This window comes from Oenanthe melanoleuca, chromosome 4 (assembly GCF_029582105.1).
Source record: "Oenanthe melanoleuca isolate GR-GAL-2019-014 chromosome 4, OMel1.0, whole genome shotgun sequence".
Lineage (NCBI taxonomy): Eukaryota > Metazoa > Chordata > Aves > Passeriformes > Muscicapidae > Oenanthe > Oenanthe melanoleuca.
Window position 1 is genome coordinate 53,662,614 of NC_079337.1, and position 26,920 is coordinate 53,689,533.

General features: G+C 34.8%; 1 protein-coding gene across 5 annotated transcripts in view; it reads right to left on the reverse strand.

Moving 5' to 3' along the window:
• The window catches only part of SLIT2 (slit guidance ligand 2), a 247,077-nt gene that overhangs the window by 85,928 nt on the left and 134,229 nt on the right, over positions 1–26,920 (reverse strand). For all 5 annotated transcript variants that reach the window (XM_056490469.1, XM_056490467.1, XM_056490466.1 and 2 more), the window contains exons 5-9: positions 17,311–17,382; positions 9,209–9,280; positions 5,323–5,394; positions 2,507–2,670; positions 47–185 (exon numbers count right to left, since the gene is read on the reverse strand). In XM_056490469.1, coding sequence (XP_056346444.1) covers positions 47–185; positions 2,507–2,670; positions 5,323–5,394; positions 9,209–9,280; positions 17,311–17,382 — 519 coding nt within the window. The remainder of the gene's footprint in view (positions 1–46; positions 186–2,506; positions 2,671–5,322; positions 5,395–9,208; positions 9,281–17,310; positions 17,383–26,920) is intronic.

Genomic DNA, 26,920 nt, shown 5'->3' on the forward strand with positions numbered 1-26,920 from the left:
AAAGAAGTTTTCTGTAAGTTAATGGAAAAGAAGTCAGATTACACACATTTCAGTAATGGTTTCTGGAAGGTTTGTTGGGATCTCAGTAAGGCCTTTCCCACGACAGTCCACAATGTTGTTACTACAGGTGCATGCAGCAGGGCAGTGCAGGACACTGCAGGATGGAGCCATAAAGGACTGGTGACCTGCAAAGGAGAACACAACATTTTACACTTGAAAAATTTATGGCTGAACTTCTAAAACATTGTAGCCTATCAGTACTTCCAAACTGTATTTATTTAAACACAGTTAATACTAACATGTTGATACAACCCAGAGAGGCGAGAGACAAATGCTCAACTACTGTGACAGCACTATGTAATTTTTCAACTTTTTTAACAGACATTCAAAATCATGTCATTTAAGAAGACTGTGATCCATTTTTCAGATATATCTTATTTATTGTATGCTATTAAAAACTGATTACTAATTTATTTAATTTTCAGAATGTTGTATAGTATTAAAAAATGCAGGTCAAGAGAAATGAATAAACTTTGCTATGAGCTGAATGTGACCTGCCAGTTTTGTTCTGTTTTGCAAATATTTACTTGAATATGGTCCTTCATTTATGTACTGCTTATACACAATTTTGGAGTTTTCATTCATTAATGACATTTTCATTCAGTCACACAAAAATACATCAAAGTTTTGACTTCACATCTCTCACTCTGCTTTAGCATAGCAGACTTCCTCCCACAATCTGCCATTCTTATTAACTCAGGTGGCTAGTTTATATGAGTTTCCCCCTAATTTCTAAGTGTTGTATGTTAAAGTCAAAATTTTTAATTGCATTTAAACTTAATAATTTCATATTCAGGTATGCTTTAGAAACTAAAAGCCTTATTATATTTCCCTGCAAATAGATAGACTGCACATTTTATAATACATTAATATACTCATTCTTCTATCAATTTGATGATACAGAACAGTTGTGTCATAATGATACAGAAAGACATAAAGAGATGAGAAAGGCATGACACCCTTTTCTTTCTTTTTTTCATTAAGTTAGAAAAAGCTAGAGACTGTTTTGATATTCTCAAGGAAAAAAAAGTAATTTCTTGACTATGAAACCACAATTTAACTTAAGATTTCTCTCACAGTACTTAATGTCATATATTAATATGACATTATAGGAAGGGTACACTGATAATGTAAGTTGCAGCCAGGGCTGTTCCCACTTAAAACTTCATATAACAACTGTCCAAGTTCTAAATTGCTGAAAAGATTTTGAGGCCAGGTTGGATAGGGCTTTGAGCAATCTAGTCTGGTGAAAGGTGTCCCTGTCAATGGTAGGGGAATTGGAACATGATCTTTAAGGTCTCTTCCAAGCCAAACCATTCTATGATTCTATGAGACAGAATTTTACAATATAATAATTTGATTTCACGTTTATGTTTGTGTTACTTAAGTATAAACAATAATCAAATCTAGTAACACAGACTATTCTTTTTATACTACCAGGAAGGAAATGTTTCACCTACCTATACTGAACAAAAATACAGGTAATCAGAGAGAAAACATGGTTATTGCCCTTGCTAATAATCAGAACTATAAGGATCAAGTTATAAAACTGTTCTTGACTGTTCTAGGCTCTACAGCCATAACATTTATAATGTAAGATATATGAAATGATCTTGTTAGAAGCCCTTTTAAATGTACATAAATGCAGAATTAGTGGCAAGAATACTGTTGGCATTTGCCATGTGAGGATGACAAATTTGATGTCAGAGGCTACTTAATATGGACAGAACATTGTGCTCTCCATAAAACTCTTTTAGAAACATAGATCTGTGTAAATTTTGGCATATTTGGCAATAGGCTTCTGGGGGTTTGCAGAAAATCAACCAGTAGGAGAAGCCCTGCTGAACCACAGAAAAGACAACAATATTGCAAAAGGTTTTTAATGTTCTTGACAAAAGTTGAAGTAGTAGACAAAATTTACAGAAAATTTTCAATTTGCATGTAAAAATATTTAAATAAGAAAGATAAACTTGCCTTCTTCCTCATCTAGAAGATACAAATAAAGGAAAAAAATTGAATAGAGAAAATGTGATTAGTAATGAACTGTTAGTAATTTCATTATTCCATATCAAAAGATAACCTTATGCATTAAAGCCTAACGATAAAATTCAGAAAGTTACTTAGGGATTCAGAGTAATATTTAAAAAACGGAAAATAACAACAAGTAGATATCTTTAAAGTTTAAAAAAAAATTCCTCAGATTACTAAGAGGTTTATGTTCTCAATCAGTACACCTTTTATTTAATTTCCTGTATCTGTCCAGCACAGTTACAATTTTAGAAGGTTATAAAATCTATGCGAACGCAATATTTGCACAAAACTGGCAAGGACACGAGCACCCCCACAAAGCACCAATAAAATCGATTAGGTTTTCCTCAGGAAGCACTCGTGCTTGGATCATGCACGTGCAGCAGGATGCCCAGGGGGGACCCGCGGCTCCTCTTACCGCTGCAGACAAACTCGCGCTTCTGGACCTCGGCGACGTTGTGGCCGCGGAGGTGCGAGGGCGCGGCGCACTGCGTGTAGAGCCCCACGCGCGGCCGCTGCCGCAGCCAGTCCGACAGCCAGGCCAGGTGGCAGTCGCAGAACAGGTTGTTGGAGTGCAGGCGGCTGCACGGAACCAAACACCCTCCAGTTAGCAACAGCAGCCAGAACCGCAGCCAGCTCGCCCAGCCCTCCCTTCGGCAGCACACCGACTTATCAACGCAACCGCCAACGGTTCGTAATGTTCGAGCTTTTTACATCTTCCGCTCAAAGTCTGGGAGTTACAAGCTAATAAATAAAACTATACAAGCAGCAAAACTACTTTTCATTTGCCTAATTAACTGGGAGAAAAAAAGAATTAACTTTTCTCTAGTTTTCTGTTTCTTGTCTAAAACAAAGGAGTAAATGTACAAAAACTTGAAAGATGACATGGGAATCTTTAGACCAAATCTCCATAAATAGTGAATAAGACAAAAAAAAAATCTCAAGAAAATTGCCCTTGAGTGGTAATACTATAATGTCAAAAAAAGGGGTTAATAAAAGATTTTGTTTCCAATTAGATATATCTGTAAGTCTGGCCATTATTAGTCTCTATAGAAACAGCCTGAAAGGTCCCTTTAACAGGTCATACTCATTTTCTGCTGAACAAGATAGAGTAATAACTCAATATAAAGCACCTTCTTTCACATCTCTTTTCTGATTTCCTCTCTAGTTGTTTAACAGCAGAAAGTGGGATTAGCTGCTTTTGGCTGCTAGGGATCTACATTTTAAGCAATGCCTGAAATTAATTAAAAGACCAAAAAGAAAACTTTCACTTGCTTAAGTGATGGAATAAAGAAAGTTGTCTCTGTTGGTGTGGTCTGACACAAGACCATGGCTCTTTGCCAAGTGGCAAAAAGCATTTTGCCATTGATAAAATATCAGACAAATGTATCCACTAAATTAAGAAAATTGCTCTTCCCTAGCTCTTACATTTTCTTACACTACCGAAAAGGATGTCCACAGCTATACATCAAACCATTACTCAGAATCATCCATAACAGAGACATGCCATTTTGGTCCTTTTTAGCTGATGTGCTCAGTCCTAACTAAATAACTAGAAAGGAAGTGCAGGAAATTCAGAATGTAGACAAAGACTCTAACTAATCCATTTGAAAATAAATGTGCAAAGCAACATGAAATGTGTAACCAACATAAACTAAAATATCAACCAACATTTTTTACCCCTTCACTGAGTAGGAATTAAGGGCAATATATTTTCCTGTACTAATTCTTGGGTGGGTGCTTTGCAAATACAGCTCACCATACAGCACACTCCTTCAGTGTAATCTGTGGCCAGCTGTAGGCATGAGGACCATTGTAAATCAGAAGTAATGCCACTGAAATCAGTACAGTTATACAAGCATATTCTGACTGCAAATGGGATGTTACAGCTACAATCCTGGATTCTCTGTGTCCAGTTTATTTTGTTTACGAAATATATTTTCAGAAAACAAAATATCCTAACCAAAGAAAATGTAAATATTGCGAATTTGAATAAGTGTTTTATGGTTCAAACAGAAACTGTATTTGAAAGTTTGAAAAAAGTACTGCATGTTTTCAAGACTCGGGCCTGAAAGAACAGAATGAAATTCTATTATCAAAATCTACCTGAGGTCACCAAAAGTCAGCACTATTTAACTACTCTCGTATTTGTCCAAGCAAGAATAGTTATAATTCTGTTATGAAATCAACAGAACTACTCACCTGTGTGTAGTTTCTTCAGTTACAAGCCATATGCTCACCCAGGTGAACAGTCATACTGTTCTCAGAACAATTATGCAACCCAACATGGGTTTGTTGCAAAAGTAATTCTTTATCACTAACAGCTACTCTTGAGCTCTGATAGAAACATTCCATTCATATTTAATTCCCACTTCACTGGAATATTTGTTTAAAAGTGAGTCTCTGAACTAAAGTCAACATAATCTAGATTTATTGTAGTCAGTATAAACATACTAAAACACACACAGTATTTCCACTGTGCTTTGTTTTAGAAGCCTGAAGTGCTCCTCTGTCAAAGTCATAACCTCTAAAAATGGGAACCTTATTGTAAATGCTGACACAACTTTAATTATAATAGCACTACCGGATGATGCTGTAATTTTATGTTACAAAGAATGTTGGCAAGCCAGTTTAGTTTAATTAGGTCTGCTAGCAGTACAGTAATAAAAGCATAAAGATTTCCCATTTATCACATCTGACAGTCAATCAAAGAATCTCCAATGTTCCTAAATGAAATGTGACCCATTCAAAAGCTCAAAGTAAAACAAATTTTTGACTTTCAAAAAACATTAATTTTTTTCTCTACATAGCTATAACATGTTAGAAGAATTCCCCCTGCCCTCATCTTTTTTTGGTTAGAAGGTGAAGCTTTTCTGTGGCTGAATACAGCATTATGGAAATCCCATTTGGGAAGAGGCCATGAAACTGTTTTTATAGACTTAGTCATTAAAATCCTAAAAAAGTTGATGGAAAAGGATACAACTTCTCTTTTATCTCCTGTGCCCCATGTAGCTTTGGGGTCACTTTCTAGGTTTACCTTTCAGAATTAGATTCTACAGACACACACACAGACTTCATGCTCCTCAGCCTCATGACACATCAATATTTTTTATTTGAGGTTATGCTAGATTTGCCTGTATATGTAATTACAGATCCCTGAAAAACTTAATAGGGGTAAAAAATAAAAATATTGGACTGATAAAAATGGCAGCCAGTTCCAGTGGGACTACTCACAATGTTCTGAGTTTGGGCATGTGGTTGAAACTTGCCACGGATAGTCGAGTGATGTTGTTATTGTTGAGAGTGCTGCAAAGCCAAGAAGAAGCATATTAACATCTTAAGAGTTTTGTCACATTTTAAAAAGGCACAGCTAATGAAACTCATGGTGTATTGTTTTTAGGGATGGGTATTATGAAAAAACTCCCTGCTTTTTTTATTTTTCCTCCCTGTTGAATCCCCAACAAAATACCATGGTTTTACAATTAACCAATCCTAAGTAAGGGATCACAGTAGCCTCATAATTCACTCAAAAGGAACTTCCACCAATATTGATAACATCTAGAGCTTTCAACCCAAACTTGATATCCTTACTTGAAGTAAAAAAGAGAGTCCTTGGAAAAAATGCCTTGGTTCTAGGATACTGATTTCTCTTTCTAGCCTCTGAGAATCTGATTTTTGACAGATGATACAAGAGCTGAATGTTTTTCCCAAGAATTTAAGAAAATATTTACTCTGAGCTGCGCTTAGGTTTTGTATGGAATGAGTTACTATAGATGATCCAGTGCTGCATGAACAATAGGAGAGTTTCCAATATGATAGTAGTCATGAATTGTAACACTTTAGCAAACTATTAATCTAAATTTTAGACAACGTGTTGGGAAATTGAGATGGGAACTAGAAATAAATCTTAGCCAATTCTTGGTACACAGGTCCATTATGCTCAGTACACATGTGGTAAAGATTCAGGAACTCTATGAATTAACTTGCAGTTAAATAATGTCTTTAGGCTGCAAATAAGCAAACAAGCTTGAGTCCAAAAAAAGGAAGCAACCAATAGAGTTTACAGATTTGACTTAGAGATTACCCATCTGAGCAGAATGCATAATGAGCTCTATGTAACCAGAACAGTAATAAATAATAATGTCCACTGAATAAAGCTTTTCTCCCTTTTGCAAGACAAAGTATTTTCCTTTTTTTTCTTTTAGAGCACAAACCCTAATTTATAACGATTTTGAACAATTTTTTTCAGTGCTGTCTGATCTTGAAACACAGAAAGGTAAAATCACAGCACTCTGACCAGGATCAGGCTATGTAACTCCACATTAACCAAGCAATTAATTACTGATGCAAAGTACAGCATTTTACCTTTGTGTGTTTACTCATTCCATGTACTAAATCTTTCTTTCACTGTGCATAAGGGATCTCCCATGTGTTCTTAGTGATACATAAACAGAGAGAAGAATAATAAAAACAAAACTAAAAAAGCCCCAAAAACCAGGTAAATATAGGAATTGTTCCCCTTTTCAAAACATAACACAAATAAAACAACAAAAAAAGACCAATGTACTGGGTATATCCACAAAAGGTGTCTTAATGAATAAATGCCAGTAAATTGTGGCAGAGTTTTCTTACAATGTCCACATGGTAAATGATGGCTCCCACAGTTCTTCCTGCATAACTTCCTACAAGATTTTAAAATCATATCTTTTCAATGAAGGGAAAAGAAATCAGCCAATATTCCTAAAGCTTTTAAGAGAAGGTGAATCTACACATTTTAATTTCCAATACTGGCTGTTCAATATTTGCCTTGCTGTTTTATGTATATGAGCTATTAATTTATTTTTTCAGGGTAAAGAAAGTTAGATATAGGAATAGATAAAAGGGATAAATATAGAATTAAATTAGTGTTATAGCTATTTCTCTGTAATGATAAAAATGCTTAATTTCATTACAGAGATCTAATTAAAAAAAGTTGGCTCAATACTTTTACCAAAGGGTTACATGCTATAACAAAAACTGTGATGATTTTTTTTTTCCATTCTGTAGATACTTTTCTTTTTTTAACATGTCAGCATTATATATTTCTCATAGCCTGTCACCCAAATACAGCAGATTTCATTTTAAGGAAAAAAAGAAAAAGACAAAGGAAAACTAACATTTCACAGAAATTCATGGGGAGGAATATTCAGGCTATTTCGTATCTTTAACACTAACAGCCTCTAAAATTCTACAGTTATTTAACCAAGATATAAGACTTGCTACTTTGGTAAGCTTTTCAAACTGTTACTAAACAGGATTACAATCTATTTAAAAGCTTTACCTCAAACTTGAAGTTTGAAGTAATACCCACTTAGTTAGAATAATGGACTCCAAATGAAAACAATATGCATAGTCTTATTTGCTACTCAGTGTGTACAGTCTGGTCTGATCGACACAGCTTTCATTCTTTAAGCCATAGTGCAAATTAAGCTTAATTAGACACAAAATCTTCAGTAGTGTTTGAAATATCTATCTCAATTTCTTAAAATGCCATGAATCTTTACATAACTTTTATCATATAATTCAAGACAGCAAACATTTAGTTGTATGTTTGAACATTGCTAACAGACCATGTATATTCATTCACAAAAATTCTAACTACCTGCTTCTCAGCAGATATTAAGAGGTTTCTTTGATCTTTTTACCACTCACTGAAGTCAATGTAAAAATTGTATCCCTGACCTCAACTGTAAGGATGACCTTTTAAGAACATTAAAATTGCAAGCATTAAAAAAATGCAGAAAACATTTGATATATTTATTTTTTTAATAAACATTTAGCCCTTGAACTTTTAAAAAAGGCTCATATTAACAAAAAACCAAAACCAAACCATAATATGCAGACTAAGCCATCACTGGAAAAAATATTCATATATAAGAGCTCCAAACATAAAAATCTCAGAGAACATCACATTTACTGACAGACAACTAATCATCAACTTAACAATTAGATGTAGTACTGAACCTATAATATATTTTACATGGCTTTATAACAGAGAGTTAACAATAAGCTTTTTATTCTATGATAGCAAATTAAAAATATAATATCAAATTTGGCTGCCAGTTTCATTCACTCACAAGTAAAACCAGCTAGTGTTTAATAATAAAAAAACTTTTACCATCAGCTACTCACTCTTTGGTTTCTTAGACAGGCAGATACTATCTATTGCCAGAGAAGCTTCTGTTCTTCAGAATATTAAAAAAAAAAACCCAAAGCCCCAAACACAACAAAACCCACTTTCTCACCCCGCTCAAGTTGTGATTTATCAGGTGTGATTCAAATTAATATGAAGCAACTCAGTGATACACAAATTCTTTCACTTCTCTTAATGAAGAAAATCCAAATAAAATGTGTCATTTTGACTGACAGAGCAAATATTTCAGGAATGTGTCCTTTGCCTCAGATTCTTTGAGAACTAAGACACTTTGCTCATTACAGTTACTATTCTCAGATGATAATTTTGTTGCCTTTAACCTCACTGATAGCTCCTTGAAAAAAGTGAAAAAAAAGGTATGCAAAGAAGTGTTGCAATAATAATCTTCTGTGAGACAAAAAAAACTATTTTCTCACACATACAAATGTATTTATACACATAAAATTCAAAATGTTTTAAAAAGAAGATATTAACATAAACATGCTAAACATCAGATTGTCAAATAGATATAGCATATTGTTCTTTCACTGAGTCTGAAAGATCAAACTGATGTTGAGTATACAACAAAAGCAATCCTGAAAATATTCAGCACATCAACAGTAATGGATAATTTAAAAAATTAATTGGGTTCAATTATACTGCTATGCTCCCCCTTTTTAAAATGAAATATATTCTTTTCTTACAGTATCTGCCAATGGCTTTTTTTATTATTATTATTATGTTTAATGGCTGTCTTGGAGAGTAAAGGAGCATTTATGTCTCTCCATATCTTCTTACCATTTTACAGTACGTCGCAGTGGATTATTTTAAGACATCTTTTCACCAGACCATCCTGACACCAGGCTGCAGCTTGCAGATAAGCTGCTACATTAGTACTCCCCAGACACTGAGCCCTTGCTACGAGTAAGAGATAGGAGGAATACTTACAGCACTTCCAGGTCACGCAGAGCCCTGAACGCCCCATCCTCAATACAGCTGATCTGGTTGTAATCCAGCTGCCTGGTAAAGAGATTAGGAAGGCATTGGTGAGGAGAGGCTGGCACGGCTCGTGCAAGGGAAGGCTCCCCAAGGGCTGGCAGAGGCAGGCCATGAGCACAGAGGGCTCTGGCCATGGCTGTGCCCGCTCCAGGCTGTCGCACGCCGCCACAGAAATCCCTTTTTGTTCTCGACTGCCTGCGCCAAACAGCGGCGCTGGGAAAGCTCCAGTAAATAATAACTGCACCTTATATTAAATGCCAAAGGAATGCAATTTCATTACATCAAGAAAAGCTATCCATTAAAAGCTCTCAGCGTCATCTTGCTGAAACAATTTCATTAAGGTAAAGGACGGTAAATCACTTAATGTCACACGCATCCCCTCGGTGACCTAACAGAATCCATTTATCAGAGCAGCCCAGCTGCATGTTAATTCCACCCGCCGCGGCACGGACAGGGACAGACACCACTTTTAGGGCTCTCCCTGTGTGTGCACGCCTGGAGCAGGTGGGAGGTGTTACCCCCGGGTATGCAGGGGATTTAGAGCAATTACCTCCTGGAATATGCCTACATGTAGAAATAACAGTGTCCGAGGCGTTTACAGACCTGTTTACTTATCTCCTTTAGTTCTGCTTCAAATGAAAGTCGTGTTTCTGCTGTAACCTTCAGTATCTGCTTTTCTACAGACTTTGTGCTGTCTGCAATTATATGCAGATAGTATGTTGTAATGGAGCACTTGAATACTAGACATAAAACTCAGCAATCCATCCCATACATTATTAATCCTTAAGTATGAAGTTATGAAAAATTTAGATTCGTTTCTCTGAAGATGATTATTACCTTTTCAATTCAAAACATTTATGCAGCACATATAGCTCAATTAAAAATGTCTGCTTAAATTAACAACCATGCAAATATAAAATCACATTTTCTCTATTGATAAAAGCTTTCCCTATAAATACTAAAATGTCTTATGCATTTCAGGGCATGACTTGCAAAGCAGTGACAAAAAAAAAAAATCTCACTTTAAAAACTTCTCCAAGCTGGTAGCTTGTCAGATAATATATATGAGTAAATGTGTGTGAACAATACTAAGAAAATGAACAAAATACAAATGATCTCTGCCCTTCTGTCTTCAATTATATATTAGCGAGCAGGGCTAATGACACTTTTACTAAAGTATTTTCTGCGATTCTTCTGAATCTATGATAACATTTTACTTTATTAATAAATCATCACACCCACCGCTGAATGCAATGTACCAACTTCTATAAAGTTCTTGTTTCATCTGAACTACTACTACAAGGGAATAAAATATTATCATAATTGTAACAGTGTCTGTGTTTCTCTGTATTGAAAGCTAAATGCAAACTATCAGTCTATCAAACTATCATATTGCTGAATATGATCTTCAATCATTTTGGTGCAATGTTACAACACCAGTGCTGCAGTGTCGGAATATTTAGGTCCACTTTCTAAGGCTTCTTCAATTTTTAGTAATTAATTTCACTTAACAATTAAGCTAATAGCCTTTTTATCTTAAAGAGGTAAAATATATACACAGTACAATTCTCTAACCTCTCAAACAATTTATCAAAGCTATTTAAATTACTACAATAGCATGAAATGTTACCCTTGACACAATACAAAAGAGAAATTGTTTCCAGACAAATTGGAAAAATCTTTTAATGCCATCAAATTTGCCTAATGCAGTCTGCAGGTTAATCTGTAAAAGGGTGAGCTGTATGTTTGCCCATATCTTATTATCCTTAGCTGTCAATGTATAAATCAGTGCTGACACAGCTTCTTCTAAATCATCCATACTATACACAAAGGAAAATCTTTTAAAGCAGAGAAAGCACTTGAGCAAATCTTGTCCTACACAAACTGAAAGGCAGATTTCTTCCACTAGACTGGCAGCAGTGGTGATCCCGAAAACTTTTGGACTTCTTCCTTTAATGAGTCACCATGATGACTACCTTAGTGAAGGGTGAGTTGTTTCCATTTAAACCTTCTTACCAGAAAGATTACTCTGTTTGCACTGAACTAAAAAATTGATTTCAGTTTGAGGAAGGGAAGTTTGCAGATGGGAGAAGAAAAATATTCCCTAATTTTAGGAATTACTGTCTTTGAATGATGCTACCATCTTTATTCTTTAAATTATCTTCCATCAGTTACAATCATGATCAACAATGATTAGACACACACCATGAATAACAAGTGGTGTGATATATCTATCTATATTTATTTTTTTTAGCTATATAAAGACATGATTTTGAAGACTGTGTGACTGGTTTAAATAGCAATTTATGGCAAAAGTAAAGGTTAAGGATACCTACACTGCATATATGACCCAAACAGAAAGTTAGACAATATTCCACAACCAGTGTAACATTAACTTATGATGTCCTTTTAACATATATACTGAAGCAATGTAATTGTGTTTTTTGATAAAACTGGCTCTCAATAGCAAGTAGTATTAACCTATGTCTTAAGGCACAAGCAAGAATACTAGAAATTAAAAAGTATATATCTAATTTTATGTTCTATTGTTTATTTTAAGCATGACTTTAAAAGTCACACATAAAAAAATCTCCAATACCATAACGAAACCTTTCTCACCACTAAGCAATTGAGTTTACCAATAACCTTCATTCCATTTCAGAAAGCTTTTTTCTCCCCAGGAGCTTTTCTTCTTTACAAATTATTAGAACACTCTGAGAACCAAAGCTGACATGCATGACCAGCAACCCTGGCCCATTCTCATCCTTTCCCTCTTCCGAGTTTGTCTTTATCATTTCTGCCTGCTCCATCTCCATTTTGGGTCTTTTCTCTGTGGGATCTCTCCATGCTTTTGTAAAGTTGCTGTTCTTTTCTGCCTCCAACATTCACAAAGCTTCAGCAGTGCTGTTCTGTGTGTGAAGCTCCTAAGATACCAAACAACAGTTGTAATATTCAAAATCCTTCCATCATCACCACAGAGAATTAATTTTGCACCTGTGTCTGCAGCATTAGCTGGGTATTTTGTATATGAACTAATCTAACTGAATTAATCTACTGCTGCTTCAAATGTCAATGTTTATGTGAGCTTAGCAATAAGAACTAGTAAGAATAAAAATGATTCAACTAATAATATGCCTACTTTAAAATATTTTTTATTTATTGCTCTTGTAGATACATCTTATGCTGTAGAAACATGTTGCTAACTTATATTTTCTTCCTTTCTGGCATATGTTGTCTACCAGATAATGATAAATAAATATCTTAAAATACACTTTGTTATCCCACAAAAACATTTAATGATTAACAGAAGATGCTGCATACATTTAAAAACTACTACTCTCATATAGGAAAAATCTGTCATCTGCCTCTTGACAGAGAAAACCACCTTTACTCATTCCTAGAAAGTTGGAACAATTCAAACAATTGTCTGCTTTGCTCTCTTGTTCTTCACAGTTTGAGGACACTTAGTTGTCCTGTGTGAGAGCTACTTTTTTCAAACAGAACCAACTTATGTCTCCTATTTCTTAATTCTCAGTTTCAAATTCAAGACAAATCAATAATTTCAGAGGAATTACTTAAAATTGTGTAAAAAAAATCATGATAGAATTTATCCTGCTTTTATCAAATGTCAAATAACTGCCTGTTTCCCATTCCCATGACTATTAATATTTACATCCAAGTAACACACACCTGCTGAACAAACTAGAAGTTTTGGAAACTAAAAGATTTATAGCTCAACTGCTGAATCCTCTAAAAATTCTCTAGCACTCTACTTGGTTAATCCCAGAATTATCTTACAGGAGGAAAATACTATTAAAAAAAATGAAAATGAAACAGTATAATGTCATCAAAAGGAGGATGTATACAAAATGAAAAATCTGTTATGTAATTCAAAGATATTATCACTTTAATAAGAAATAACTCTATAAAACAAAACTTTAAAAATATTACTGACATGCTATTTCTTTTAATGATCAGTAAGAACAAATTGTTTTTTTCCCTCAAAGGTCAAAGGGTCACCAACCTGCTTGGCAACAAGAGGTTTAGGAGGCGCTGGAAAAGTGTAACTATTTTTCCTTCATGGCTTCAGAGCTTTTTTTTATTGTAATAAAAAACTTAAGCATACACAGCATATAGTTCACTACACCTGTGAAAATCTTTTTCTATGTAACCTTGAAATGCAGCTTGCTAAATAGACTAGCTGTCCAATTGAGATCCCCAGTAAGAACAAGCATGAGAAATATTGAATTCTAGATTATTTAAGCGTATCTTAGACAAGCAATGCATTTGGAACAGCACTTGTACAGATGAACAGACAACTACACTTCCAGTTGCAGTGGAATTTTATGCGTGATCTGAGAAGAAATAAGAACATCATCAGCAGGAATCTCTTTTTTCAATTGCTAATAATTGAAATTTTAAAAAATTTTAATAAGTCAAATCATTCCCAAAAAAAGATTAATTCAAAATTAATTTATGTCTTTAGTGGCAGCTTTAAATATTTCACATCAGCATAAGAGGGCAACAACAAGTAGTATCAATCTAAGTTTTGGACAAAGCTTAATATAATGGGAAAGATTTAGACTGGATGCTGGTGACTGCCTTTCTCTTCACTAATTCTTCATTTTCCCAGGCAATTTAATATGTGAAGCTACTACATTGCTCTGCAGCCTTTATCCCTGGCATGACAGCTTCAGTCTCCCCCACTTGCTGGGAAAAAGTGGAACCAAATGAACACAAAGAAGAGAGAAGTCAAAAGAAAGGCCAAGAGCATGACAAGAAAAACAGAGCACAAGATCCTGGCATGAGATATGATGAAAATGTGCCCTACTATTTTTGGCAACATTGGAGATTGCATATATGTAGCATCACAATTCCATCATATTGGTATATTCCTTTCCATCCTCTGCCAAGTATTGATTACACAGATAAAGAGAAAATTAGAGCCTTTTTAAATTTTACACACTTGAAATGGAAAAGTCATAAGGCCAAAATCTACCCAAAAAGGAGAGCACAGCACAATTGTTCTTTCAGTGGTGCCTTACATTTGTTAGTAACTCTGTTACTTTTCTTCCTAATTCAACCAGCTTCAGACACAACCCCATTAAAGCTTACAATCTGGGCACCTAAAGCATTTTCTTACCCTCTTAAATACAAACAAAATTCATGAGGTTGGGAAAATTTAAAGAATCTTTCACATCCAGTGCGAGTAGCATATCAAGAGGTAGCATTATGAAATGTTCATTAACATGTATATTTAAAAAAAAAGTCTGTGTTTGGATTTTTATATGATAAAAATTTCCACTTATATGATAATTTCTGTTTATTTTTTTTAAAAAGTGGGTGCCAGTGTGTTCACTGAAGAATCTAATGTCTTGGTGAATACTTTTCTCCCAGAAAAATTAGCAAATTAGGGGTAACTTTCAGAATTATATTTCCAGAAATACACTCTAATTTCTCTCAGGTCCCAGATCAGTAGCTGTAGTGCATACAGTGTATTACTCTTTAAGTCATTCAAGAATACTTCATTGAATAGAAAAATTGAGACTTTGACACATTGCAGCTATTTTGACTTTCTATATTTGAACTGCCAAAATACTGGATACTGGATTTCTAATCTGGAGAACTACTATAACATAAAGTTCCCTCATTTTTTGTCATGCTTACTGAATAACTTAATACTTAACAAACAACTGGGCTAGATTGCTGAGAGTGATGCCAGGGACACTCTGACATTTTTGATTTCTGAGCTTGTGAGATGGCACCTGGTGTTGGCCTCCCCAGTAGGAGACAGAGTCCAAAGAGGGCCACCAAGATGGGAGGGTTGAAGCAGGTGACATTTGGGGATGGGCTGCACAAACTGCATTTGTTTGGCCTTCAGAGATGGAAAAGGAGAGATGTTATTGCTGCCTACAACTGCCTCAAGTGAGGGTACACACAGAGCCAAACTTCTCTCAGTTAAAAGACAAAAGGCATAACAAATTGGAAACTGGGTAATTCCAATTACATGTAAATTACATTTGTGAGGACTGAATATTTCTCAGGGTTTGTTATTGTTTTTACCACAAGGGTGTGGCAGGCTGCCCATGTTGCCAATTCTCATAATATCTTGCCCATTTTGTTTTTATCTTTTACAGAATCTTTGTGGTGAGTGTTATTAAGATGTCCAGAAAGAAAACACCCCATGGATGCATTTTATGGAAAGCAGACAGCTTCTTCTGAGAAACATCAAGAGCAACTCTAGAGCTAACATACTGCAGGAGGTTACAGTGGTGTTATCAACCTCATAGAAACCAGTTTCCTTCAAATATCTGAGTTAAAACCTCATTCCCTTTGCTCTGCAAAGATTAATAAGTATACAATAAGATGTTTTCCAAAATATTCCAAGTCCTGATTCAGAAGGAAGGTATTTAGTGGAAATGAGAGAATGGTGAGTCTCCATTCAGGAACATTAAATACTTAATCAGGTCAAATTCTGTGAAATTTTTTAACCATTCTTAATAGAGCTACTGTCCTGGATGGTCATCAATCAGTCCGTGTTTAAAAGAAGGCTCAGTAATTTAAACTGAAACTAATGTAATTAATGTTGTTACACTTTTTTTTAAAAAAAATATATATATTACCATATGCTCTAATGCAGATTTCTTTTCTCTTTGTACCTTCACCTGCCTCACAGATGAGTTTGGAAGAGCTATATCTTTAACACTATGCTCAGCTACTGGGCGATTTTTAAAACAAATGTCCGAAACGAGAACAAACATGGAACTCTGTTTATGACAATTCTTAGTGAGGATATACAAGTATTTGTTTCCTGGACCTTAGGTTAATCACCTTCACAGACTCATAGAATCATTAAGGTTGGAAAAGATCTCTAAGATCATGAAATTCAACTGTAAACCAAACTCTGCCAAGTCCACTGCTTAATCATGTCTCTTAGTGCCACAACTATACATTTTTTAATACATCCAGTTTATGGTGACTCAATCTCTTCCCCCAGCTACCTGTTCCAAAGCTTAAAAAATTTTTCGGTGAAGAGATTTTTCCTCATATCCAATCTAAACCATCCCTTCACAACCACAGAACACTCCTGTTTTCAAAGCAGCACAACTAGAAAGTTTGTCTTTCTGGTTTAGCACTGGCAACTTCAATTAATAAAAATTATTTCATCAGGAATTACATTAAAGCCTCCTATAATCTAGAATTTCCCTGTATTTACTGATGCCACATAAGATGGCAATTATGTTTTTTTAGAGTTGTATCACACTGGAAGCTCCATAGTCTTTCTGGAACCCATTACTCTATGTCCTCTGTCTTTGTTGGTTGTTTCTAAGTGATGAGTCCTTAGCTTACAGCAGGGGTTATAGCTTTTGAGAACATGACCTATTGTTTTCTACTACAGAACTTCATCACAGTCTTCAGGTTGTTCAGTTTGTTCAATCCACTAAACTGACATACCACTCTGAACTGAAAGCCAAAAAGTCACTGCTTTGCTTTGTCTTGAAACTCACATATTTCCACACTTAGAAACCATAAGAATTCAAAACCTGCCCCAACTTCAAAGTCATTATCTCCAGGAAAGCATCTCTTTCAGAAAAGACAATAGAATAAAACTGAGCAATAAAAACAGTATAAAAATATAATATAAACAAGTATAAAAACATATGTCAGCAAAACTAGATAATAGCATGACTTTTCTTTCTTTTATGCAAGCACACAAAAGGCAAACTTTTAAAACCAAGGCAAAATGATTTTTTCCACACACAACTATAAAATGCTTCAAATTGCCTGACATTCAAATATTAAACTCAGGTTTTATAAACTAATAGTTATACTGCTATCTTGTCTTTGACACTACTTCAATGTTTTACATTTCCATAAGGCAATCTGAGGATGTTTAAGATATGTTAAAGTATTTTGCCAAAGATGATACCAGTTTTATGAAGATATTCCTTTAGCAGCTATAACTGTTATTAGAAAAAAGGTATCTGATACAAAAAAAAAGAGCACTGTACAAACAAGGCATTAATATATGGAAGGAAGAAAATACTTACAGATTTTTTATGTCTACTGCTCCTCGGAATGCCTTCCTTGGTATTGCTTGAATCTGATTTTCACTAAGATCACTGTGAAAAAAAAAAATAAATTAAATGTAAAAATGCTATATATATATATTTAATTTTGCATATAACAAAAAAAATTTCAGCCATTATGGTTCAGTCAATATTTCCAATGAAGCTTATTTTATTACATGAACTGATTTGTAATTGAAGAAGCAGCAATAATAGTCAGAACAGTTTGTGTTGCAGAGAAGTTCCTTTAGAAAATAGCAACATAAATGCAAAAAAAAAAAAAAAAAAAAAGCAGTTTTTACTTTTCAACTATTCCAAATACATATTTGATAGTATGTTCAGCTTTACATAAGGAGGACTGCAATCCAGCTAAAAGAAAAAATAGTGAGATATTGAGAAACAACGATGAAGTTGTGTAATATCTGAGATCAATATGTTTCTGACTTTTTTGTTTCAGTGTCAAGCACCATATATTTTGAAATAAGGAATTAAAATACATTCTGCAGCAGGTATAGGATCAGCTGTATCAGGCTATCTGAAATTAATATCTTTTACAAAAGAGAAATATTATTAAAATGCTTTTAAAATTAGTGGTCTTTTGCTATCCATATGAATAAACAGCTCGTTAACTTTTCTGAAATCCCGAGACATTTTTGTCCTTCACAGGTCAATATTGGCAATAAAATCTGGAGAACTGAAGATAGCAGCAGAGGAGACAGAGAAAATAAAAAAGAAAATACCAAAAGTAAACTAGGATCCAGAACTTTCCATTTATGCTTTGCACTCTTAATGATGCAGTGCAATACGAGATGACCAATACATTAAAGTCTTTATTGCTGTATCTACACCACATGCAGTTTGGAGATTTCACCTCAGACAACAGCTTGCTACCCTGGACTAAATACACCTATCACACATGGTACATGAATGTTTGGAGTCTTGCAAGGGGGCATATCTACCTTGCTGCATTAAAAATACAAAATCAGATCTTCTCTTGGAAGCCTTCCAAGATGCACCCATCTATACACAAATGGGGAACACAATTACATGAAGAAGCTTTCTTGAGCATCTGAAGGAAAATGTACAAACAAATCAGATGCCTATAGTTGCCTCTACAGAGGGATTTTAAGTGCATTTGCACAGCAGTTTTCTTCTGGTTAACTAGATTTCATTTCGCTAAAACCAATCCAGGATCTGCACTCTAAAAGCAAATGCAATTCAGCTCCTAACAGAAGTAAAGTTTCTCTGTCTTGAGCTTTAGAGACAACTTTAGAGGACCTTTATCAGAGAGAACTTTAAGAGAAACATTGCAAGACTGTGCATAGAAATAAGAGATCTAGCTCAGAGTAAGCGAACAAGCAAGAATCATTTAGTTAATTAGACATAAAAAGTCATGCTTTTGATATATTCTTTCTCTAAAATGCAAGCTAGCATGAGCTCATATTTCCAGTTCTGAGCAATCACTCCTGAAGATCCCTTTCAGATTTATGAACTCGCAAAAAATAATTTGAGGACTTTATAAAACCCCATGGTGCCCAAGTTTAACAAAATTTATATCAATGTAATTATTTTGAAAAGAATTTCACATACATTGACAGCAATTTTGTTTTATCCAATTCATTGTTAATTTATGGAAAATCACTTTCTATTTACTAAATCTTTCATAGTTCATGCACCTAATTGCTCTGCAATATCTTGCAAAGTATACTTAAAACTAGACCCAATTTTAGTATTATTAATCGTGTGTGAAAAAAGAGAATTTGTGAGCTGTGATTTAATTTTCAAGCCACCTAAGTAATCTTGAAATGGGATATGACTGCACTGCTCTGACAATAAATTCAGTGGCAATGAATGAAAAAGCAGCCTTCAGCATTTGTTACGGTAACATGATTTAACAGCCTACTTCCCTGGAAAAAATTCCCTTATAAGCATAAAAGGCAAATATCTATATTTACACTTCTGTTTAATTGACTAATACATTTTACCTCTATAAAAATTGTGTGTGAAGTGGGTAAGCTAGCAGTAGTGATTTGTATCATGATCAATGATTAGTTTAAAACACAGATATATGTATGTATCTATGTAAGCCACTGCCATACTCATAAATATATATGACAGGAGATAATGGGTAATGGTGCATTAAGCTTTTCATGGCATTCGATAGAGAATCATCATTCACAATTTTTTATAATTTAAAAAGTGAAAGATGAGCAATATTGAGGCCAAATGTAAATTATTTTTAAGATCTAATAGAAAATTCCAAGGGTCAAAATCTTTGTTTCCGTGGGAAACTCTGGCACAATGCAAGGGCTTACAAGTGACAGCTACTGTGCCTCAATAGACAATCCACTGAGCTGTCTGTGTGCACAGGTATGTCTGTGTGTATACAAATGCAAAAGACAGCAGACTAATTGCATGCTAGATTTACTGCTGGGTCAGCACAGTCATCACCACTTCCATGTAGCACAAGCTCAAGTAGACTGAAGTATAGTGTTCCCTGGTAATTTCAGCTCATTTCAAATGTAAACTACTTGACTGCAAAGGTTCCCAACCTTGTTGAAGAAGGCATTGTTTAAAGCATACATTTAACCATGGAGAGCTAAGTAAGATTGGCAAATGTTGTTTCCCAAAAGTAATTTTTTTGCAACGCATTAGATGGTTTGGGAAACTTGGACCTGTTTCTGTAACAAAAGCATAAGTTCATTTCTACACTGCTAAATTCTTCTTATAATAAAAAATATTATTTTCCTTATAGCAGGAAAAAAAATTAGTAATTATTTATTCATTGCTTCAAGTTTTCATCTGCTCAGTGTAAAAAGGTTTCCTTATAAAAACCTTTAGAGGCTTAAACAAACATTCAACTTTTTCTTCTTGCATAAATTACACCTACATTTCCCAACTCAGAAGCTGCGTGTGGTCTTTTTTATTGATCTTTGAACCTGTTCCACTGCAATTCTTAGACTGCTCAAAAAATAGGTCACAAGAAGCACAAGGTGCATTGTGACTTTCAAGGGAAATGGGGCAAAAGAATCTATTTTGTAGATAAAACCAGCCAATTTTGCACGCCATTACATTACATTGATTTGACTTTGCAACTAATATTCTGTAGTGAAGAAAGGTGCAAAACTCCTTTTTAGCCTGCTGGTCATTGTATTGCTGCACTTATAACTATTGTTATCTTCCATTTCAAAAATAGGCAGCCTTTGAATAGAGGCTCTATGATGGCAATTGATCCCCTCAAAATGAAAGAATATCTAAGCATTTCAATAATATTTAAGCCAAGATACAACAAAACATCCTACTTTTATAAGAAGAGATCTGTATTTTTTCAAAAGAAAGTATGAACTTGCTTCACACCAGAAAGCAGCAATCCAAGATATTTTCATTGGAACAAATTATTCTCCATTAATATTACAGCCCAAGACCTTACACTAAAATCCAGAATATCACTGGAACAGCAGAATTGATTAAAATATACAGCTAGAGTGAAAAAGCCAAGGCTATCTGAAAATTTCTTTCTTAAATAGAGTACAATGATCTAGCGAGATGTTTTGACAAATTCACCTTTATGCAGATTCTAGCTGACTCTATTTTATAATTCTTGACTCTATTATATAATTCCTAGAGAGATATACTCCAAATTATTAAGTCTGAAGGGGAGTACCTTAGACATTGACCTTTCAAGAAAATTCCTTAATGCAAATTTCTGGACTTCATTTATTCATTCAGTGGTGGTCAGAGCACCTCCACTCCTGGTCCTCCACTGCTCCTCCTTGCTCCAGCATCACCAAACCTGTGCTCAGGGCCAGGTGTAACTTCAGTCTCTCTGAATGTGAGATGTTCTCAAGGACAACTCTCAGGTTTGTTTCCTCAAGTTAAGAGGTAGTACAGGGGATAATCAGCAGATTGGCACCAAAATCCACCTGTGTGAGTTAGACTGGCAGCAGGTGACAGAGACTTTTTAGAGGAGGCACAAATGAGCATTGCTGCTGCTCTAGATGCACAAACCAGCCTGGGTAAAGTGGATTGCTTTAGATAAGTTTAGGATGTATATATGAAACACATTCTTCTGAGTTGTAATATTCTGGCTCCCTTCCCTCAAATGTAAAAACAGAAAACCGAATTCTTATAGCAAACAAAGCTGAATCCCACTATAAGTGAAGATAGAGAGTGGAGAATGCACAAAAATTTCTGAATTTTAGCCCAACTACAGCAAAACTTAGAAAAACTTGCATACTATTTTTTTTCGCTCTTTGAAGGTCAGGTGTGTGTTTCTTAATTGAAAACTAAAAATGCTGCATCTAAATAATTACTTCTTATAATTAACATAATCTATCCAAGTATTCAAACTCATCAATAAAAAACAGAGCAACTATGGATTCTCCAAGACCCGGAATGATGAAGTAGATTCTGCAATTACCATGCTTATGTAAAATAGAATTTATTTTTAAACCAACTGGATAAAGGCAATTTACATGCAATGGATTCTGATAAGCACATATGCCTCAGCTTTTAAACCGATTTCCAAAGATTAAAGATTTAATTTGGATATTCTGACAAAGCAACTTAACTTGTCTAATTTGAAATGATGCCTAAAAGAATGTAGATTTCTGCATTTCACAAATCAATGAACTAAGAAAAAAATCAGTAATAACAAAAGCAACATAATCAAAAAAAGCCCAAACACCTCTGCTCCACCCTTCCTCCCTCAACAGCTTCATTTTGTGCATGCAGATGTTTTTTCTCCAAAAATACGTAGCTAATGATAATGTACTAAGCTTGTGGAAATAGCAGGAAGACCTTGCCAAAAAACCTTGTTACTACTGAATCCTTCCTAGGAACAAGATGGAAATGGTACTGTTATATTTATCATATTTACTGGTTAGTAGGTAGAGGTGTATCAGGGAAAAAAACCTCACAGCTTAGAGTCTTGTGAACATTTGAAATTCATACCAATAGAAGATACTAAACTGCTCTCAAAAAAAACCCCTGAAGACTTATATACAGTATTGCTTTCTTATCTGAAGATAAAACCCTGAGATAACCTGAAATTAATGATCCTGATGGAATGTTTCAGCTATAAAAAAAGCAAACAGTACTGCATTGCAGTTATTTTATTATTTACCATGTATGGTTCTCAGCTGAATATCCTATATACCCTTAAAAAGGAGTGCTCAATTTTTAATTATATAAATTGAAACATCACATAAAATATCTATATCATAAACTGCTAAGGCTGTATCACAGTTTTGTTGTGTGGCTAAAGCGTTGTTCATTCTGAAATACTAAATCTTTTGAAGATGGCAAACCTGCTTGTAAATTTAATTACTTGTAATTTTATTTTCCTCCATGGTTTAACCTCCCTCTGCATCTGACCAGTGATATAATAAATCTATACTGCCATTCTGTACTTTGTAAAATACTGAGTACTGGGAATGAATAATGTGTCCTGACTTTTTTAAAGGAAAAGGCAGAAATGCTCAGCCCAACTAAATACTGAATATTTACCAGTTTATTTATTCAAGTTTACAGAAACATCTCAGAAAGCGCTATTTTGTGACTGGCATCCTGATAATTATTTACATATTAGTGACATAAATGAAGTAAGCCTTGCTATGTACTTCTCTCTTACTGGAAAACAATCATTTTAACATTAGGTAACTACATTTTGCATGAAATCCTCCATGCCTGTATAAGGTGGCAAAGTCTCATAGATAATGAGACTACTGGGCATTCAAAAGATATAAAAAGAATGATAATTATTTAAATTATTTGACTGAAAATAAAATATATTAATTGGGACATTGGTGATTTCACTTAGAATGCAAACGTGGTGAGAAAAACCCAACATATTTTAGAATAGGTTAGTTCAGTTAAAAGGGACCAACAATTATGACCTAGGCCAATTAGATTATTTTATTCTTTCTAGGAACATTAAGTATCAATCAGACATTTATCCTAAAATAGTAAAAGTAACCAAGCAATAATTTATGAATATCAAACGGTCCTGTCCATTTCAGCTGCTTTTATTATGATTGGCTTTTTCTTCAGTGCTGTTCAGTGTTCCTACAATATTTCTGTATTTGAGAAAAATACAGGTGGCAGGGAGAAAACATGCACTACCTATTCATTAAGAAGCTCCTTGCAGGAAAAGCCTGTGAAATATGCTGTGGTTTAGGCTACTAGCTGGATCCTGGACTTCACCAAGATATCTGTGAGGTCTTGCAAGGTCTGAGATATTTCTCTAGTCACAATCACATTAATGAGGCACATCATCTAAAACCTCAAAGCTATTTCAGAGCAAGAACCAGGAGCTATTATTTATTCCCTTGGCTTTGATCTTAGGGAAAACAAAGTACTCTGTCCCACTGGGAGGCACTGAAAACACCAGTAGTAAAATCTGAGATATGGAAGGTGTGAACATGCTGCAACATGACAGCACTAGACAAGGGAGCCACAGCCCCAAGTTTCAAGAGTGTCTTGAAATGTCTCCAGAGAAGTATGGCAAAAGGTTATTTCCCATTATCATGAACACTGGCAGCTGCCTCTGTCTGCAAAAGCTGCCACAGCCATGGGCTTCCCAGTGCAAAGAGGAGAGAATTAAATGCCAAACTAGATTTTTCATGTTTAAAATGGATCTCTGACTTGGATTTCACTTCTAAAATTCCAGTTTTCTACTTTCAACATTTGAATAAATATGTTTTTCTACTCTGTATTAGGTTTTTTGGGTAAACATGGAAAAGTTCTGGGTTTTTTTCTGCTCATGAGACTTACTTTTCACTATACAACTCCTAAACTGCAAAGTTCCAGTATGACTGGGAATTTACTCTAAGACCATTTCTGAATGCTTCAGAGGCATGTTTTGACAACCACAAGTTTTACTGTACCAGGATAAAGTATGTAAGTATAAAAATTATTTTTGAAACTATGTAATGAAAATCAAAGCAAAGTACAAACTCATCAAGAGTACAGATGCTACTGAACATAGTGGTGTTATTGCAGGGGGAGCATCTTGGAGAGACAGTTCCTTTAAATTAGTATCTGGTGAATCAAAACCTTAAATTAAATCAGGTGAACTGGAGTCACTGAAGCCTATTAGGAATTCCATCATGGCAGCAATATATCATATTGTAACATGAGCTTACTAAACAAACACAAATGTTTTAATTAAAACACATTTTTTTATCCCATGTTCAGCAAATACATTAATATATGCAAACAACTAAGTACCTTTCCCATCAGGCAAGCAAGGCTTAGCCAATTAATTGTTAGAATACTGACATATGTTTGGCTTTAACTTTATGCAGTTACTGTATAACAAGTTACAGTATGGCATCACTTATTCATGAAGATAATCTTATACCCAAATGGCTTGTCGTGTCCTTTTAGTAGGCATAGATTTCTGGCAGATCTACAGATCAATTATGATGGAACAAGGAACTGTTTAAAAATATATACACTTAAAAATTCAGTCTAAACTCTTGTTCTGAGAAAGTAAAACAAAGAAACAAAATCAAACAACCAACAACTCTGCTATACCACTATTCTTTGACTGTGAAATAAACTAGCTAGCTTCCTATTAATATCAAAGTTTTTTTCTTCTGTTCTTTAGTAAAACAATCATTGCAGCTATTTCTCTTCATATTGAAGACACAAAAGGTGTCCAATAATACCAGCAGTAGGTAATAGGTCTCTAAGGCACATATATTTCCTCTTATGAAGATAAAACTTACAAATTATAATTTCAAACATTAGTTCTGTAAATCATTATTGCTGCTGCTTCCCATAGGAGGATTAAAATTTCATGTATGAGAAAGCTACTATTAACCTCCTTTTACAGATGGGAGACCAAGGCAGTACATATCAGCTGTAGCATGGATCAGTACCATGCTGCGGAGCACAAAACTGATGAGAAAGATTTAGATGACAGAATTTCAGGTTCTCTCTGCATCACCAATTTCCATTTGCTCTGCTGAGTCCCCAGGGATTCAGATGCTGCACACAGCAGGCACATAACCTATTCTCACGCTAAAGCAGGATCACTCCCTGGGCCACGGTGTGCTGCATTGCCCAAGTGAATATTTCACATTTCACAACACAGGGCAATCATCACTGCCACTCTGAATGGTTAGAGTCACAGCAATTCCCGTGGTAAGGAATGCTTTTTTTTTTCTCTTTTTTTTTCCCCTAAGAATATTCAGACTGAATTCCCCTGCCCACTTTCATCTTATTTTTTAATGATAGCCCTTTTTATTATATCATTCATGCTTCTTTCATTCTCAATGCTTTTGTAAATGTCATCCATTTATAAATCTGTTATGGAATCAGAATGTATAGTCTTATTATTCTGGCATACTATTATCTGTATTATTTAAGCAGAAGATATTTTAATCCATTTTATCTATTTATTAAAGATAAGAGATCATTATAGAACATATATAACAGAAGAGAAAAAGTAATGCACTACACAAGAGTAATACTGGTAGCCTGGTAATCTTCAGAGTTTATCAGTACCTTCAACCTTAACATTTAGTATAAATCATCCAGAATTTAAATTCTGATAATTAGTGCTAATGTTTTTTCTTTTGTTTGAGAAACACCCTGGCTCTTCCCTCCCAGGCAATATAATACACAACTTATTTATAATTTTTAGTATTAGCAATTGATGATTTCTGCAGAATCTAAATAGCACAGAGTACAAGTACTAGGCCTCTTACTTTTTAACAGGAATACATTTTGGGTTTTGACTAAGCCAAAACCTCCAGTCTTAGTCTTGGCAGAAAAGTTAATCCATGGGCTGCAAAATCAATTCCACTCTACAATGTCTCCAAAAGTGTACTTAAATCAATTTGTATTCTCTGATACTACTGAAAATAACTGCTTAAGGAGATTCACCATTTCTTCTTTATTGTTCTAGAGTGGCCTAGCAGGGCAAATGCTAATTGTGCAATAAAATAGGAGTATTAGGACCACACATGTATTTTATTGGAGTCTTAGAAATTATTTCTGAAAAGGAAAGTATTCTCTAGTAGTCTGTTCCACTAAATTAATATATAATTCTCCTTTGTTTAGACTACAAAAATCCGAAAACAAAACAGGAAAGGAAATTACATGTTGTAGCTCCTAAAGAGGAAAGGACCACCCACAGTTTCAGAGAGAACTGAAACACTTCAAATTTGGCTTTGGCATAATCCTTTTCGTAGAAAAGCTTAAAGCTCTTAAGAACACCCCTTATGCCCCAAAGAAAAAAACTGACAATTCTTTATCCTCCATACAGTCTCCAGCTGGCCAAGCTGAAGGAAGGCACTGAGTGACATTTTACTGACTGCAGCTTACCATGCATCCCTAATAGCACCATCATTCCCTAAAAGGGCCCAAGACAGCAGCACAGCTGTGATGTCTGAGGGTATCACTGACCTGCAGCCCTGAATGAAATGACTTTCACCCATAAGGATGCACTTCCATGGGGTGAGGCTGCACCTCAGGTGCAGTCCAGTTCTGGGTCCAAGGGGCAGAGGAGGTGCTCAAGGGTCTGGAGCACAAAACTGATGAGGAGCAGCTGAGGGAGCTGGGGGTGTATAGCCTGGTGAAA